An 18,845-nucleotide genomic window follows, 5' to 3' on the forward strand; every position below is an offset into this window, starting at 1 on the left:
TAACTTACACATGGGATATTGAGTTTCTTAGATTCCATCATTATTGATTAAATCGGTTATTATATGAAATATCGGCACATAAGACGCTTCCGACTTCTTCTTCAAAAACATTCGGGAAATTACGAGAATCGTCAAATTTCAAAAGTAATTTGCTAGTGCGTTCCGACATGTGGTAGCATTTCATGGTGTACCGTGCCGAAACTCATAAAAAGCGAATAATAGAAAACGATTAAAAATTGTAGCTATCTAAAATCTGGTACTTAGTATTTCATTAATCTTATAAGAAATATGCAAAAGTTAAAATTTATCATAAAGAGAGAGAGAGAGAGAAAAACAAATATTACACGTTTTTTGAAAATTCCTTATTAGTTTGACGAAGTCATTCCGAGTTTCCACCGAGGTGATTTCTTAAGCTGATAGAAACTGGGACACTGGCCTTTAGCGGTAACTTTCTAGCGAAATTAGCTTAGTTCCCAGGGAAGTTTACTGCGAGTAATAAACTCGTAAATCCAGTGCAGCAAAAATTGAGAAATTTGTAAACATGGTGGCCAACGAGTGATAACTGTTGCACAAGAATGAGTCGAGCGCCAGAAGAGCAAAGGGAACCAAACTTTTAACTCTGATAAACTAAACTCGATTTCCCGTAAAACGTGGATGGTTGTTCGCTAAAAATCGTATTAAAATTCACCTAAAATTATTTCGAATTAGTCGAACTTGCTATACGAAACGTAGGAAATTTAATTCTCGAGAAAATATAATTACACAAAAGTAATACCTCTACCTGCCGCTCCGACTATCTCAACGTGTTTGTACCAATAAGCACGACAATGCTTGATGATCTGTTAATTATATAGCTAAACGATAATATCATTTTCTGATAACAAGTTGATTTTCGAATCGATATACCTACAATAAAAAAAAAAACAATAAAATGTTGGTCATTTCTGGAAGCTAGCACCTTGGGAGTTTTCCAGCATATCGTAACCGGGAGACGTCAGTTCGGCGTTTTATTCAATGTTTTATCGAACACGAATTACCCTTTCTTCGTGCTAATGCCCCCCAAAGAATGGCCGCATTAATGGTTTTTAGCCTCGCTCGTGCGGAATTAACGAGCAAGTGACAGAAAACTTTCGCTACGTTTCCTTTCAACCGACTTCCATTCAGTCTTTGCTCGCTTGGATTACGGTTCTTTAACGTTATTGTTCCCGAGGAATTTTTAATATTAATGGCCATCATCGGCTACCGGTGTACCAGCGCAGCGATTCGAAACGTCCGTGATTTAAAGGCTAACATCAAGGCACGGCTCGTGTCACACGAACTATGCATTAAGGGCAAATTTGAATTTAAGATGACTCAAGAGCTCTTTGTGAGACCGATCCTTATTTTTGTCTATGCAAGCGGGCTGTGAGGGTAACTCGTTAGGCGAACCTCTTTAACGTCATACTCGATCCTATGTTTTGCAACGATTGCTCTTTTCCACTTGACATCGATTCTTTTTCATACTTCTTGCCTCTTTCCTTCCTTCCTTCCTTCCTTCCTTCCTTCATTCATTCATTCATTCGTTCGTTCGTTTGTTCTTTCCTTCAATTTCTTTTCCTTATCCGTTTTGGTCTTTGTAAGTTCAAGTAGAGGAAATTATGGCTACAAAGTGGTATAACAGGACAATGTTATACTAAAGTAACAGAATTTTTGTAGAACAGGATGGTTTACGTAAGAATAGCGTAATGTTTAAACGCACAAGTAGATAAATAAAAGAGAGTAGAAGTTGAATAGGATTAACTGATAACGTATCAAATTGTAAAATTGCTGTAAAATCGTAAAAAATTATAAAATTGCTTTAAAAGACACAAAATGGAACGTCTCGTTGCGTGTAATGGTATTCAGGTGAAATACAGTGACCTTCGGTAATACGTGATTTTAGTTTTCCCTGAAAGTTGCAAACTAATTCACAGGGACAAACATATGGCCGTTGTTATTTCGTGTCCGCTTAATTAACAAGAACTATCGCGTTAACGTAAATTAGTAATTTTCAATGTTCCAACGATGACACTGAACATGAATGATGAAATGATCTATAGCGTTCGTAATACATTAACCAACGACGTATTAGCGAGTGGTTTTCAATTAAATCGAATACGTGAAAATGTTATATTAACATTTTCATGTGGGGTGTGGAGCAACCTCGAAAAGGACATGTTTTCCTACATATACACACACGAGTTAGCATAATTGATATTACGCTATGGCGTAACGTCATTCACCCCATTATGCAAGAGGTCGCTGTTCAAATTAATATTAACACCTTATTAGCAGCCAGGAAATTACAATTTCTCGCACGTACCACCCACTTGAACTGTTAGTTTTATAAGGATACTAATTTTATAATGCGCGTTATGGACAAACCGACATAAAATTGTTATTATCACTTAACGATGGTATCGCATTAACAGAGTACAATACCGTGCGTATACTGCGTGTAGCAATCGTTGATTAATAATTTCTACCCTCCTAACCAGTTAATCGAAAATTGAAATTCTCTTAAAATGCCGTACGTAGAATTTAATCCTTGTGCAGTGTATAGTATATATGTATACGTATCTACATACATGTATATGTATTACGCGATGTTGGTTTCATCGGTGCCATGGAGGAGTAGAGGTACTGATAATAATTAAATTATGATACTCGAAGTGCTTCGAACGTTGAACTCTTCTAAAACGTATAAGAGAATTATGTAACAACAGGTTTTCGTATGTCGCATAATAAATTGTTAATGTTAGAGGGAACAATGTTAGAGAACGTTTCAAGGAAATTTATTACGTTTTTAAAAAGGGGCTGATTTTGCGATACTGTTGCTTTAAATAAACTACTGAAACTGGTCATTTTTCTTGATAACATCGTCACACAAAGTAAAGCTAATTGTAATAATATCGTTCTATACGGAATAAGAAGCTTTGAATACGTTTGTATTACAATGAATAGTAACGCAAAGAATTCTAGAAATATTCATTTTCGCCATACCGTAAGATATTCGCGCGACTCTTTCCTCACAGAGAAACTTTCAAAAAGAAAAAACACGTTTGTCTAAATTGAAAAATGTCAATTCAATCTTTAGTTAAAAGTGAAACAGCGAAATAAAAATTACGTAGCTACAAAAGCAACCAATTGGAATAAGAAACATGACTAAATCGATGGCAAAATGGTCGAAAATCGATGCCCGTGAGCCACGCGTGAAATGAAGCAGAGAGAAGCGCGATATGTAGAGGACGAGCGGTTTATCGAGCGATTTACAATTATTTCAGAGTCAACGAGCGACGTCACGGAAGGAGTTTACGCCGGAGAGCGTGCCCGTTTGGTTTATGGGGTGTTCACAACCCCCGTGAACTCGATCGGCGGTTCGGCCGTCTGCGCTTTCTCCATGAAGAACGTCCTCGAAGTCTTCCAGGGTGCGTTCAAGGAACAAGAAACCATAAACAGCAATTGGTTGCGAGTACTTCCGGAAAAAGTGCCCGAGCCTAGACCCGGTGCATGTGTAAACGACTCCAGGACACTTCCAGACGTGACCGTAAATTTCGTCAAAGCGCACCCCCTCATGGACGATGCGGTCCAATCCTTCTTTTCATTACCTGTGATAACCAAAGTCAGCTTCAAGTAAGTGCTTACTGCTCGTTATTCGTCATTTCTTTGTTTGTGATTCAAAGCGCTATCATGTTGTAATAGGATTTTTCTCCGTAAATACATCGATACATTTTTCTTTTTTAATGGAATTATATACTTTCCTTGGTTCTTCAAGTTGCTCAAGTTATCCTATGAATGGAAGACGAATAAACGTTATTATTTTCGTGAATATGTTGTGAATATTTGAACATATCTCTGCTTGATAGCCGCTTTATCGAAACACTTGTTAATAGCAGCAGCAGCAGCAGTAATAGTAGTAGTACTAGTAGTAGTAGTAGTAGTAGCAGTCGGAAAGCGAACTAGACAGCAACTAACTTTATGTTCAAGTCAAACATTGCTTCGTAACAACTTACTATAACAAGCAAGATTGCTAAATGAATGGAATTATACAAAATGGCAACGCAACTTGTTCAACATTAATTTCCGGTACAGTCACAGCTAACGTAATCTCGTCGAGTTCCCAATTATTTGGAGTGTCGAAAATGATACTAATTGTAAGAGTACGATGTTGGAATGTAATTTGAAAGAGCGACGATCAAACCAAAGTGTCGTATTCCAGTTACAGATTTACCAAAGTCGCCGTGGATCCTCAAGTGAAGGCGTTGGATGGCAAAGCCTACGATATCCTGTACGTCGGAACAGGTGAGTTACCGCAATTGTGCACCACGGCGAACAAAAGCACTCGTACGGCATTTAATTATGATAATTTCATAATTATTCGTAGACGACGGCCGAGTTCTCAAAGCGCTCAATACTCGAGCGCCGGATTCTCTGAACAACGTTAGCCAGGTCATCGTCAGCGATGTTCAAGTACTGAAGTACGGTAAGCGGTCCTCGAAAATCTCCACGCATTTTTTCCCTGCAAATGAAACGCTCGAAGCCTCGTGAAATTCAACGTTCGATCGTTCCACATCCGATAAGCATCGATCCAATTATGGAAATTACATTATCTATGTTCAAATTCTAAGCCAAAGAATTTAATCAATCCGTTGAATTACCACGTACAAAAATCCTAATAATACGTATTACAAAGATCATAATAATTTTAATTAATATTAAAGTAGTCTTCTTATTAAAGTAATCTTCGTTGATCAAATTTCCAACATTGGTGAAATGTTGACCGATAACGTCGCACGAACCGCAGCAAACACGTTTTCTTCCGAACGACGAGCCGATATCCCTTCGTGCTTAATCCCTACACGAGAATTAAAGCGTCCAATTCCGTTCACGTTCAGGACAAGCGATCAAGGATCTGTTGGTGGTCCACCTGGCCGGCGAGGCGAGCAAGTTGGTCGTGTTTGCTGACTCCGAAATTCGTGCGGTACCACTGCATCATTGCGACGCGGCAGCAGCGGTCACCTGCGCGTCTTGCGTTGCACTTCAGGATCCACATTGTGCTTGGGACGCTACGAAGAATCTGTGTGTGGCCGTGTCGACTAAGCTACACGACAGCGATGCTGACAAAACCCTCTTCCAGGACATTATGAACGGCAGACACAAGGGCTGCGGCTACGAGCAAGGTAATTCCCGTTAACGCAAACTCTCCTTAATTGAGTTGAGACATTTAAAGCTCGATCTCTCGCGAGATTATCAAACGTTATCGACGAGTCTCTAATGTAAACTTGTCGTTCTCGCTTGAATTTCTATTTTTCCGTTTCCTTTTTTTTTTTTTCAATGAATTCACGCTGATTTGGTTTCTTTCTTTTTTCTCTTTTTTTTCTCTCTTTCTGTCTCTTATTTTCTATCAAAGGATTGGCAATCCTGATAGCAGCGATTACTTAATACGACGAGTCTCTGTGAGATTCGTAGGTTCTCGTAACAAGCGAGAAACGTTAGTTTCTAAGCAGAATTTAAACGAAAGAAAAAACTAACGCTTTCAATTTGGTAGAACGGTATGATACCTATATACTAAAAACGCAGTAGCAGGAGATCTATCCGTACAACGATTAATCAAGAACGGCTAGATAAAAGATAAAAATAAAAGAGCCTATCGTCTTTTCGCTGAAAAAGAATAAATACGTATTTCTATAGCGTGATGACGCACTTTGCGAAGGAAAAAGTTAGTTGAATTAGATAGGAAAGTGTCATCGTACAACCTGCACATTCACTAGATATCGCGCAATCGAATTATGGTCTCTCTACAGCACTTGACGTTTTTAACCGATAAACAAATTTTCCTACGGAGATAATATGAAAAATGCTATATGACAATTTACTGAACTGCAAAAATGTAAGTTTTATTCGTTAGAGGAATTAGATCCCTCTGGTATACAGGGTAAGTCAATCAAAATTATTATTATCTAGAACAACTCGTTATCTATTGATTATACGAAAAAACTAATTATATTGCGTTCGGAGGGACTCGTCGAATGGATGCAATTCGATTTTTTTTATATCTTGGCGGTTTCTTCGGCTGCACAAACATTGGAATAAATCATCGAACGCAGTTTATTTCGCACAGAATTAAAGGTTCCTCCTATAGAAGCGACCCTCTTCTGCTTCTTTATATTACGCGTTCTCTAATAGTATTTTTCATTCGAAAAGTAGTAACATGTACCATAGAAACCCCGGCAGAGGGTTAAATCGAACATACTGTGTATACCTCGAAAGGTCTCGACGTTGTTAGGAAAAGTTATAAAAAAAATCTTGCTAAAAGCTACCTTTTAGACGTAATTATGCCGCCAGTCTCGAAAGGGTTAAGTGGTACTCGATTCGACGTTTGCCAAGGCATTTTGACTGGAAGCTGGATTGTTGGAAAGTTACACGGTACACAGCCACATGAATCGTGTAGGAGTTTTCCTCGTTCAACGAGCGTGACGGTAGCTCGCTTACTTAGCCATGGCACGGTTAAATTCGCCGGTTTTTCGCGTTTACACCGAGGCTAAAATGCCGGGGAAGAGAGCTATCCGTGAGAATTGGCTCGCCACGCTCCTTGATCGGTTTCACAGCCTCTCCTCTCCAAGAGGTCTCGATGGAGAAGTTTCGCTCACCGGATGAAACACGCTTCCTAGAGAGGAATTTTCAACGCCTTTGCCGCGTAACCGTACGATTGTGAATACAGTTATGAATGCGGTATCGTTCGGGCTTCGTAGATCACGTTACGCCGAGCAGTCGAGAGACTCGTAATTGAAATTTCGAGGAAAAATGTTGGCAAATTCGTGTGGATGATATACTTTGTCATTCGCGAAGGGTAATAGCGAAATATAGTTGGTCAAATTTCCATTTAATTTTTTATCGAGTGCTGTCGATTAACACTTTGACTGCCACGTTGGTCATATATGACCAGCCACGGTTTCTCCTGTGATGCCAAGGTGATCATTGGTGTCCGGAGCGCTTGAACTTCTTACAATTATAAAAATTGTATGAAAATTGATAGTTAAGGCATTTTGAATATAACCGATAAATAGAAGATACTTTGAAATAAAACGTGCCCCATTGAACAATTAAATATTTTTATTAGAACATCGATAAAAAAAAAATGAGAACAAATCTTGCATCTAACGGTGCCCTGAGTTAAAACGCTTTAAACATAAATGTGGCTCATCAATACAATCTGGACAATAGGTGGTCACCTTTTTGATTCGATTCTTAGCAATTTTTGATCCTAACTGTTTAATATTTTTTTTATAACACTCGCTGCAAAATTGTCGTGCCAGGTACGCTTGCCTTTCTTTCTTCTGTATTTCGTGTCTCAATCGAATAAATATATTTAACGGCTTTGGTGAATGGCACCGTATAAGGTGCATTGCGAGTACCATTCTAAAATCTGATACCTTGATTTTTGTTTTTGTTGCTTGTTTATAGAGTATCATCGCGTTTGAAATTGACGTATTTAACAGTAACTCTAAAGCTAATTTTATATACCACTTGAGGGTTCTTCTATGTTGTGTAGAATATGCTATCATTTGATCTGATAAATCTACAGCACATTTTCCTCTGTTGTAATCTACCACTATCATTGGTTTATCACAAACATAATTTTCTTTGCGGACCTCTACCATTTCAGCCTAATATCTTCTACACGTTTCAACAATATATTCTGCATGTTTTGCTTACGACGAAATAACGAATGCGAATGGTTTGTTGAAATAAACGGAGCCTTGTTATAATACGTCACTATCAACTATTACCAAGGCGACACGGTGGTCACCCGTGACCACCAATAAGATAAACGGTCCATTGGGAAAAAATGTTGTCTTACATCGTCAATTTATTATTATTTTGCCATTATATGCTTTGAATAATAAAAATACTGCCGTGGCGTCCTAAGCGAAAACATATGATTTCAGCGTGGCAGTCAAAGTGTTAAAGTGATAGATAATTAAAGTAGGTTTGGGATCTTATTTCAGACGACGACAGAGAGAAATTACGATCAAAGGAGTTATTTAGAAGGAGATATTTTCGTAACGGATATGTACGTCTGTGAATAATCTCCTACTAAAACTACCACTGATTACTAGTTTATAACGTTATGCTTCCTGCATCTTACTTTTGGTTTTGTATTTACTCCCATTCATAAAACATAATCTTTTGGGGAAAAAATTGCAAAAGATGCGAAACCGGTTGTAACAACTTTATCGCCTTAAAGGAAGAATCATTTTGCCCGTAAAGATTCTACTTTTAAAACCGGGAATTTGTAAAAATGTGCAAATCCCCTTAGAAGTGGAGTGATTTTAACCGTAGAATTTTGTTATCCGGAAAATTGTGAAGATGTTTGTTATAACGAGGAAAACTATTTTGATTAGTCACTATCAGCATCTATTACCTAGAAACGTTCGTAATAAATTCTACCAAAATCCGTAGATTTAGTGCAAGATATCTCATTTCGTCTCGCTATGGTACAAACAAACCGAAGTTCGAAAAATGTTTGTAGAATCGAGAAAAAAGAATGACAAGGCAAGAACCGTCTAAACAGGATATGTTAAAAATGTCTATCGTCGCTTTAACTTTTTAAGCGGAATTTCTCTCAGGAATTTGTCCATTAAACCGAAGAATTTCTCGGGTTAAACTCACCCGGGCGCAGTTGAAAATTTTACCGTTCCACTCCGGTTGCAGGTCTTGTCTAATTTTTGTCGGAAATGAAAAAGAAGAAAAGTAAAAAGGTAAATAAATAAGTAACAAGAAAAGGAGAAAACAGGAAGAATTCTTGAAATCTTAAAAACGAACCGCGCGAATATCTCCACGAATTTTCCATCCAGCGGATATAGCGGCATTTTTAAGCGACGCGACGCGAGAAGGACCCCTTCAAACTTACATTTACTTTGTACGCTCGTGAACGATCTTATAAGCTTCAGCATATTCATATTTCACGCTGGTTATATCAGCGGCCATCAATTTCTGTCGTAATCAAATTCGCATCGGCCAGCGACGTAGTAGCACGTGCGACGTTGAGGGGACGCGTGTTACGTGGATGTATCGCGACCGTTTATAAACGTGATTTCTTTCTCCATCGTAGCCATAACAACTATATATTTTGTTATTTGGCCGTCCATTTCAATCGACCAGTCTTCTTTCGCTTTTTTTCCTATATTCATCACCGTTCACTGTACGCTTTTCTCGCGATAGCTCGCACGATGGTTCAGCTGGCAAATAGCCGATAGCAATCGGTCTAGCGATGGAATCGAATTCGACGCGTATTTGCGAATACAATTAGCAAAAAACGTCAAAATACTGTTATAAAGAGCTGGAAATTATCTAGGTTCGTGTGTACTTGAAAATACGTGTGTTTTCTTTAAAGTACTCGCGAGGCGTTGGAAACTTTACAGTTCAGTTGAAAGCTACTTGCAACAGACTCGATTCCACCGGTAGCAGGCGATGTAGAACTGACGATACGCTTCTTTCGACTGGTCACCGTGGGCTAGAAGATACGTAGACGCGATAACGGGGCTATCGGCCCGATGCAAATGTATCCTGAAATCGATTTATGGTATTCGACACGGCGCGGCGTGCAACAGCGTCAGATGTGTACCGTCTGGCCTGCAGGATAAATTGGAATTTATGCGTCGGTTTACGTCGCCCGATACGCTCCTAACGAGCGTTACTTGGCCGTTCACCGCTGCTAAAAGTGCTCCAGATCACAGGATCACAATGAGCACAGCCAGGAGCGGTTGTCACGGGGAAAATCGATTTCCCGTACGATCGAACGGGAAACACGGTGGTGATTAGAAGGTAACGTTACACGTCGTGTTTGCTTGGTTTACGTTGAAAACCGTCAACGACTTCTCGTGGTAACTTTTCTTCGTTTTAACGAGGTTTAGAATTATCGAATGTAACATCCGAAGCACAGAATTACTTTTCTGCGGCTAATCGAATAGCGTTTTCTCAAACACAAATTTTCTCCTCCAATTTATTATCTTCGCTTGTTTTCATCACATAGAATTCCTGGGTTTCCTCTTACACTGTTCACGACGAAATAACCGCTATAGTCTCGAAAGCACAGTTAGATGTACGTACACTTTCTCACCTTGCGAACGATCATCCTGTAACGGAATTTCATTATTTTCTACAACTTAGCTCACCTTCGTCACCTGCGTCAAGCTAAATCATTTGTCCATAGAACTTTTGTGGTGTCTAAGATTCAAGTACTTTACAAAGAAACATTCTACGAAGGAAAATCCCGCTTTCGCTCGTGTCAGTGCGAACGGAGCGACTGCAAGTTGCGTTACCCTTTGCGTTTTGCTATTTGGTTCGCTCGACCGCTAATGGAATCGACTTTTTCCCCGTAACTGGCCTAGAAACGACCGCAAATGACGCGACATTCGGTTTAACGCGTTCTACGGGGTGTAGATTACCGGCGTGAGTCACAATACCGTGACAAAATGGCGAATTCGCTGGTAGCTCGATAGCTTCGCCCTGTCTGCCGGCATTGATAGCCAGTGAATCAGACGCTGCTTTTACCTCTACTACGGAGACTCGAAGTACGTTTGCGAGTATGATTTGTTGTCTGTGAGGTTGTGTCAGGCTGACTCGTAGGTAGAATCGAAGGTAGTATTTATATGTCGCTTGACGGGAATGAGGCAGCGTCTTTTACTTACGTATGAATCATCCCGTTTAAAAGTATTACGTAAAATTTGAAACGAACGAATGTTGTTTCGCATTTTCTTGATACTAAATATACTAGAGCGAAATCTAATCTTATCCATTATCGCGGAAATCTTGCTTTCCAACTTATAATAATTCACGTAGCTAGTTATAACGGTAGTACTACACGTGCAAATATTTCCCCTGATAAAACCTGTAAATTATAAAACCTACGAATCTCGATAGCAAGGTAATCGTAGCGATTAATTAATCACGGAAGTTTATACACGGAAAATCGTAGGTGTAACCTTTCGCGGTAACAAAGAAAATAACAAAATGTCTCAAGTAAGTACTAGACCTGTTATCAAAATCTAGGAATTAAATCAAATAATCCCATAAATTCTGTCACTCTCACCACGATCACGCAATGTACGGAGCTAAAGCGCGTTAATCACAGACCGTTAAAATTGCTCTCGTGGCTTCAATCCTCTTACGTTCCATGGAACCGATCGCATGTCGATGCAAAGTGCGTAGGCTTGTCTTCGGCAATTAGTTTGACCTATTACTCTTTTATCGCTCGCATGATTTTTATCCACGAGACGAAATTGCAGGAAAGACTGGCTCCATTGAAACTCGAGACGCACACGTTGCAAGAAAATTGCCTCTTAAGGCTAAAGGTACTCGTCATTATTGCAGGTAACGCGCGGACACGTCGCGCGTTAAAGAAGCTCCTCCGAATGCCACTGCCACGTTTGCATCGAGGTGAAAGTTTAATAAGAGAGAAAATCACCGGTTCAAACGAGTCTTACTTGTTGCTCTAACTAGCTGCGCTCGTTTCTTAAATCCACACACGGAAATGGTTCAGCCCGCTCGGATTAATTTTAATCGGCTGCAACGGGTTTGCGATACTTACAGCTGCCCGGCCAATTATACGCTGAGAAGTGCCGCTGCATCGATATCCCACCAGTGAAATTTCTCGTAAAACACCGTCGCTATGTTTGTCAAAACCTTTTTTAACACGTTGACTGCCGCGTCACCCATATTCGGGTGACGGCAAAGTTTCTGGTAGAGTCGCGTCATCCGTATTCGGATGATGCTTATTTGACTATTTGCGAAGGATCGTCGTAGGTATTTGAAAAGATTTTCCACAGGAAGTAATAAAACTATTGAATTGTTATAAAAGTAGTACGAAAATGGTTCATTAAAAAATTTATTTAGAATGTAAAATTTTGAAGCATTTTATACAAAGCTGAGGTTAGTCGGGACAATTTGGACAATAAATTGTTTTCTTTAAATTCTCCCGTGTCTTTGATCGGTCCGTTCGATGTCTTTTATCTGCATAACATAGTTTTCATACGCGTCTAATGCTTCTTCCGGAATCATTTTTCCGAACGGCGATATTATATTGACTCCGTCGAAAACAAGGATTTTTTGTATTTTCAGACAACCCTAATAATTTTGCAACTAATAATTCTCTAAATCTTTTAATATTTACATCCTTCCTTGTTGCAATTTTCTGATATAAGTAAGTTTATTATTTCGTCATGAACGAACAGCTCAAACACATCATATGAATTGACATCGCCAGGGAATTGCCTAATGAGGCCGTCTGTCTCGGGAAAAGGAAATGGCTTCTGCCGACCACTAAATTCATTTCATTCGCCAAATTAAATTATACTTTCCTTGGTATCATCGGTTCTTCTTTCTTCCTCAATGACCAATTCTTGTAAAATCTCGTCAACGGTATCTTCATTACATTCAGTATCATTACGATTACGCTTATCAATATCCGAATCAGAATCAGACGATGTAATTCTATTTATATTTCTATTTCTATGAAATCTAATTTCTTCCTTATCGCTACTATCCGAATTTGTAAAAGCTTTCTTTTTCACTGCTATTTGATTCGCTAAGAAATAATTCTTTTCGACATTGTAACGAATTAGGGCATAGATTTTAAGTTATCCAAAATATCGGTGGGAGTACCTAGCAGAGGAGTACGTTTGGTACAGCGACACTCGTGGCCTGAAGGAGATTTCATTGAAAACACGCGCGGCAGTCAACGTGTTAAGAACACTAGAGAATTTCGAGTTAGAGAAGTTCAAGTTAGAGAACTGCTACGATAAAATGGAAATAGAACCCGAATCGATTATTAACATTGATCGATTATCCCATTTCGAACTATGAATATAGGGGCTCGATATTTCGACGGTTAATATGATATAATATAATAAAAATATAATTCAAAGTTAAACGTTATTCTTTCTATGCAGTCGCGAATTTTTTAGTGTTTCTGTTCCTCCTTCTACGCATATTCCATTGTTTCCGACTGGTCTGTTGCAAAGATCGCGAACTCGTGGGATGACCTAATACAATTCATCGCGAATTCTAAGCGTGCGCGATGATCGTGTTAAATAGGGACGTGAAAGAGCGATTTCTCTGGAGAACAGATTCGAGGGAGGCGTGGCCACGATTTGCCAACATTTTGCCCACAAATGCAAGAACGAGCCGCGCACACTGCGCTTATCACCGAGACACATATAATTTCCTTGGAGTGCAGACGTGCTCTCGATAAACTCGCCACGGAATAATTTCTAACTACGGACCTTATTCCTCTGTGCATCTTATCACGCTCGCAGGTTGCCCGACTAACGAGCATCGATCGTAGAGAACCGGTACGACGTACGGTTCTTTGAATTTTTATACCTTTTATCGAGCAGAGAGCAGAATGGAAAGAAATCTCGCGGTGCTAGTCCACCGCAAAAATTTGTTACCGCTATTTCGCGGGTATTTCGCGGCAAAACGGGAACTGTATGCGAAAACGAGTAGACTAAGTTGCTCAAAGCATCTAGAAAGTGTTTTATGATTGATAAGAAGTTGATTTTTTTCGCAACGCTGTCCTCGTTCCTTTGCCATGGCACGATAACGGATCTGTTTAAAGTTGAAACGGTTAGCGGACAAATAAATTGACTTTGGCTACCGCGATACGTAATAGAGGAACTCGGGACTGCGAAACGTTGGAAATATGCCGCGAACGTGATTAAATCGATCATCTTCGAAAGGACATTTCTCTGTTTTGAAACTCTGTACACAGTGTACACGCAGGAGGAAGAAGGAAAACTGCAGCTGTTAGTTACAATGACTCGTCGTTTGAATTTCATACGACGTTCGAGCTTGGTATTCTAGCTTTATTTCATAACGCTAATGATTCTTCCTTTACACTTTTATTCGACACAATAGAGAAGAAAAATTATAACGTAGATTTCTGATGCTTTATTATCGAATGCTTTGTTCTTCAAAGGCGCTTTGCACGTGACGTATTTGGAAATATAGCTATACTTATACCAACGCTGAAAATAGTAAAAAGAAGAAAGTATTATGTATAATAATGTTATAAGATCAAAAATTATATCGTTTAACTTTAAACATTCTTCCTTACAGCTTCAAGGTTTATTTTACCGGTACAACTTTACATTGAAATTGAAACGCCGTTGCATCTTCGATGATATGTAAAGATTTTATATTTTATATATAAAGAACTTGTAGAATACGATAAACAAAACACGCTACTTTTACGTTAGAACTTAGTTAGATATATTTAAAGGTAGTTGTTATTTACGGTGTTGCTTGAAACTTCAACTTTCCAGCTTAAGTGGTTTTTAAGGTACGTGCACTCTTGTAAAGAAAAATGCAACGTTTCAAAAACTCGCGTTGAACATTGTTTTTAAGTGTTCCGAAGACGTGAACGATATCTACAGAAAATTCGACTTTTGAAAGAAGCTTCGTAGAAAAGCCCTGGAACGCGTAGAAATAAAACCCATGGTAGAAGCCCGATCCGGCAACCCTCTTAACATGAACATCACGTTGTACTTTCCTTTGAACAAACTAAAAACTCAGTAAATTGCTTCTGTCGTCTAAATTAAAATCTAGGAAGCAAACTTTCCATATGTTTCTACCGAATCGATTGTACCTAGAAGCTTCTTAGTTTGCTATTTACGCACAACGAACCTTCCTTCGCCATGTTAAAACAATAAAAATTGCAGCCTTATTAAAATTCCAGCTTTCGAATAGAGACTAAGATCGTAGATAAAATAGCTGCAACATAATACAACGTATTACGTATGTCCATGTATCGAGCCTTGGAGTCGGTAAAAGCACATGCTGCATATCCTTTCCCGATGGACCCCTTTCGTTCGTTGACCGTGACGACTACTTATATTTATTTTCTTGCAAACCGCTTTAATCCTTTCACCGTCACCTACTCTACGCTTCTCGCATACTACTACCGCTATTCTCTACCTATGTCGTGATGCCGCATTGTTTAACAACCTCGTCCTGACCACTTTGTATGCCCACATTGCGCTCATACGCGCGTGTTGTACGTTATACCATCGAGATGTCCAAGTGTCATTCTCAATGGCAAGTACCAGCAAAGTTACGAGATCATATTGGCCTCCTTTTTAATAGCTGATTCGTAAACCATCGTATCTAAGCGAAACGTGTTCTCTCTGTGTCATTAGTGTCACTAACAATCCGATCAAGTACAATTTTAATTATTAACGTTGATCGTTCACGCCTATGCGTATGCTTGTAGCTTCGAGGACAAATCTTTGATCGTCTTCTTCCCTTCCTATGATTTTTTCCAGATTAATTAAACCAATTTTGTTGATTTGTAGTATACCGACTCACTGTTGAGAATGTCTTACATACAAATAATGCACATCGGCGTGAACGTGTTAAGTAACAATGGTTTCGGTTATTCGTGTTATATTCCTATAATTTTTTTCCAGATTAATTAGACCAATTTTGTTGATTTGTAGTATACTGACACACTGTTGAGAATGTCTTACATACAAATAATGCACATCGGCGTGAACGTGTTAAGTAACAATGGTTGCGGTTATTCGTATTAATCGACTACACACTCGCTAATCTTAATCCATTACCTGGTAATATAAAGTATTAATCCATTATCTGCCAATATAAAGTAAATAAATGGACTTCGATATGGAACATTAAAAAAACAAGTTTGTTTTAAAGCATTGAAAGGCATAGAATAGTATTAAAATCTGTAAAAAGAAAGAAAGAAGGAAGAAAAAATTGGCAGCTAATAGATCGATCTCGCAGAAGTCGATGCAAAGCAAAGTTGCCATCATTTATTGTTAAATCATGATCACAGAATTAACTTTGCATCGTTCCCTCTGTTAATTGGTATTTTTCAGTCGCATGCAATTCGGCCCACCGTGGTCAACTATTGAAAAAGGGACCAACGTACTTACGAATCATTACTTTACGCTCAGAACATCATGTCTTTTTGTTTTGTCTGTCTTAAACTCGACTTGCCATCTGTGCTCTCGTCATCAAATCAGTGAAATGTTGCTTCAGAGATGGTGAAGCCCGTGCAACCAGCGATTCTGCCCGAAAACGGGCGAGGCGAGCAGCCCGATGAACGGGACAATGAAATCGTCATCGAGCTGGATCGAGAAAATCAGTACGGTCGTACGCAGCCACGAGCTAACGAGCCTCAAGGTAATCATTTGCGCAATATCCAGATGGTCCACCCACACCTCGTGTCACGATACATTTTTCCGTTTCTTTTGTTCATTAATCTCGATTACACGCACACACATATACACGCACATACGCATATATACACACACGCATACAAGCCTTGCTTTCAATCCATCGTCATCCACCAGTCCGTACGTATACAAGAGATTAGGTTGTCTCAAACGTTTCCTTCGTTTTATAAGGAAATAATAGATGCACAACATTTTTTGTTTTATATTATTTCACTGAATTATGTACGGTCCATTTTGTCCCAACAGAAAAAATATAAAATAAAAAAAAATATATAGCACAAAAAGTGTTGTGCATCTATCATCTCTTTATAAAACGAAAGAAACTTTTGCAACAACCTAACGGATATTCAGTTTTGCCTAGTCAAATTTTATACGTATACTCTGCTACAACGACGAAAATAAAAATGTTGTATTTTCAACATTTTAACTTTCAAGTAGAGGATTTTGTATATAAGTAGAGAAATGATGTATAAGGAACGATATCAACTCTATTGGCACTGCTTTAACGATATCGATAATGTACAAATTATTTGATTTTGTTTTCCAATAGGAAAGCTGCAAGTGCTTTCTGTCGATTCTTACTTTGTATTGTAGTAACGGCAAGTCCATTATCGTCCTCTTAGCGTCTGGGTATTTTTGACGTAACTTTTTAAGAAAGCTTCAAACTACATATATTTGTATAACATTTATTTCTTACTTATATCAACAGAATATACGTATAAAATTTGATCAACAGAAAAACTCGATCTCCTTGTATATAGTCAACGCGTAAACATACAACTTTAGTAGCCATTTTTCACTGTACACGTACAGATAGTTGAAGCAAGCTCTCTCTCATTCGTCATTCGTTACACTGTTGCGGCTCTCCTCGTTTATATGTATATGTTTCACGTATACAGTGTGTCCTAACTTTGTGCACCGTACTCACCCTGTTGTTTGTAACTAGTTGCACCGACCACTCGCGTCCCTGCTACCTGGTTTTATTAAAAGTGCAGCCAACTAGAGGAAAAGAAACGCGTGGAAAAACTCGTGGACATGATCCTGCCTGGCATCCACCGCAACGAACGAGACTCGAACCATGAAATTGTGCTTCTGCTAAGAGAATTGCATCCAAGATGGTCGCTAACATCGCGATCCCCTCCAGCCGATGATCCAGTTTCATGATTCGATTTCTTCGTGCTAAATGTAACGGTGAACACAACGAGCGATCGCTAAATGCTGTCCAAGCCGAGAATAGAATGATCGGTTGTTGCCACGCTAGATAGAATCGCGTTTTTCGACCAGTGCAAAACGCTCGGACACGTTTTTCAAGATCGCAAGCATGAGATCGATCGATCTCACACTTGGACGTTTAATACGTGAAATTCACGGAGATTCGGATGAACGTGTAATATCTACATCGTCGCTGTTGGGTGATCGAATACTTTGCTCTGACAGAAACTTTATGACACGCTGATTTCGTGGTGTTCGTCGATGTACGAACGAAGCAATCGATTCTTTCGTTGCTACTTTGATGCAACACGATCGGAGATCGTACATTATGGTAACGAAAGGCTGACACGAGTCGAGCTACTCCATTTGTCGCTGTTGTCAGAAATTTGTAATTGCTGGTATAATTGGAGAAAAGAGGAATTTATTAGAAAGTGCGAACAAGGTGTTTACGTACAAGGCTTCGTTTGTGAAAACAGCGATTTGAAATATTTATTAGGTACAAAAGGATGAGAAATTTCTTTATAAAACGAATTAGGAACGTTTTCTCCTTTGCGGAAGTTTATCGTACGATGAACTGCTTAGATTATCGGAAAAGGAAAACACGAAATTTGAAAACGAAGCCGCGTACTAAATATTTCGAATTTTTCCTTAGGATCTCTGTTCTTTAGTTACCTTCTTCTTCTTCACGTAGAATCCAATCGTATCATCGGTTACAAAAGACCCCGAGCAACGAAAAACACGTGCCGCGTCCCTCGCCGGATAAATCTGTTTCCTTTCCGTTCCTCTTTTACGATTTCTTCTTCCGGCGAACAATGTCCATGAAAAAGCCCGTCTTTCCATCAAGAGACGATAAATCGCGCTATCCAGTCCCCTCCGATACTGATTCAGCTTTCATTGCAGACGTGATCGCAACACCGGTGGTGTACTCCGCTCAGACTCTGACCGGTGCCCTGATAGGAACCTGCTTCTTCTCGCTGGTAGCCGGATTCGCTTCCGGTTTCTGGTTCTCTCAGAGGCTACGCAGTGCCCCTTACCCGGAACCGTCGGAGCAACGACAACAACTGAACCGATTGACGGAAAGTTCGGAATCTCCGGGTTTCAACAACAAGTCCATCAACTTGGTGCTGAACGTACCACCTAAGAATCCAAATGGCAAGAACGCCAACTCGTCGGCGGAGAACAAGCCGGTGCAGAAAGTGAAGAAGACGTACATATGATATAGAAGACGACACAGGGCCGTCTGAGGCTTGCCGCAGGACCCCACGGGTTCCGGCTCTTCTTCTTCCTCCTCTTCCTCCGATCTCGCGGAATCAGACGATCGCAACGACGACGACGACGACGACGACGACAACG

The 18,845-nt window shown here is 39.5% G+C and overlaps 1 protein-coding gene across 6 annotated transcripts in view; it reads left to right on the top strand.

Moving 5' to 3' along the window:
* The window catches only part of LOC122575672 (semaphorin-1A-like), a 389,957-nt gene that overhangs the window by 356,251 nt on the left and 14,861 nt on the right, over positions 1-18,845 (top strand). For 4 of the 6 annotated variants that reach the window (XM_043744985.1, XM_043744978.1, XM_043744991.1 and 1 more), the window contains 6 exons: positions 3,303-3,651; positions 4,238-4,320; positions 4,403-4,501; positions 4,914-5,198; positions 16,084-16,227; positions 18,393-18,710. In XM_043744985.1, the coding sequence (XP_043600920.1) occupies positions 3,303-3,651; positions 4,238-4,320; positions 4,403-4,501; positions 4,914-5,198; positions 16,084-16,227; positions 18,393-18,709 (1,277 nt within the window). In that variant the 3' untranslated portion in view covers position 18,710. Of the gene's footprint in view, positions 1-3,302; positions 3,652-4,237; positions 4,321-4,402; positions 4,502-4,913; positions 5,199-16,083; positions 16,228-18,392; positions 18,711-18,845 lie in introns of those variants that run through there. The other 2 variants (XM_043745008.1, XM_043745017.1) reach the window with 2 other exon arrangements.

The sequence above is a fragment of the Bombus pyrosoma genome, linkage group LG2 (genome assembly GCF_014825855.1).
Source record: "Bombus pyrosoma isolate SC7728 linkage group LG2, ASM1482585v1, whole genome shotgun sequence".
Lineage (NCBI taxonomy): Eukaryota > Metazoa > Arthropoda > Insecta > Hymenoptera > Apidae > Bombus > Bombus pyrosoma.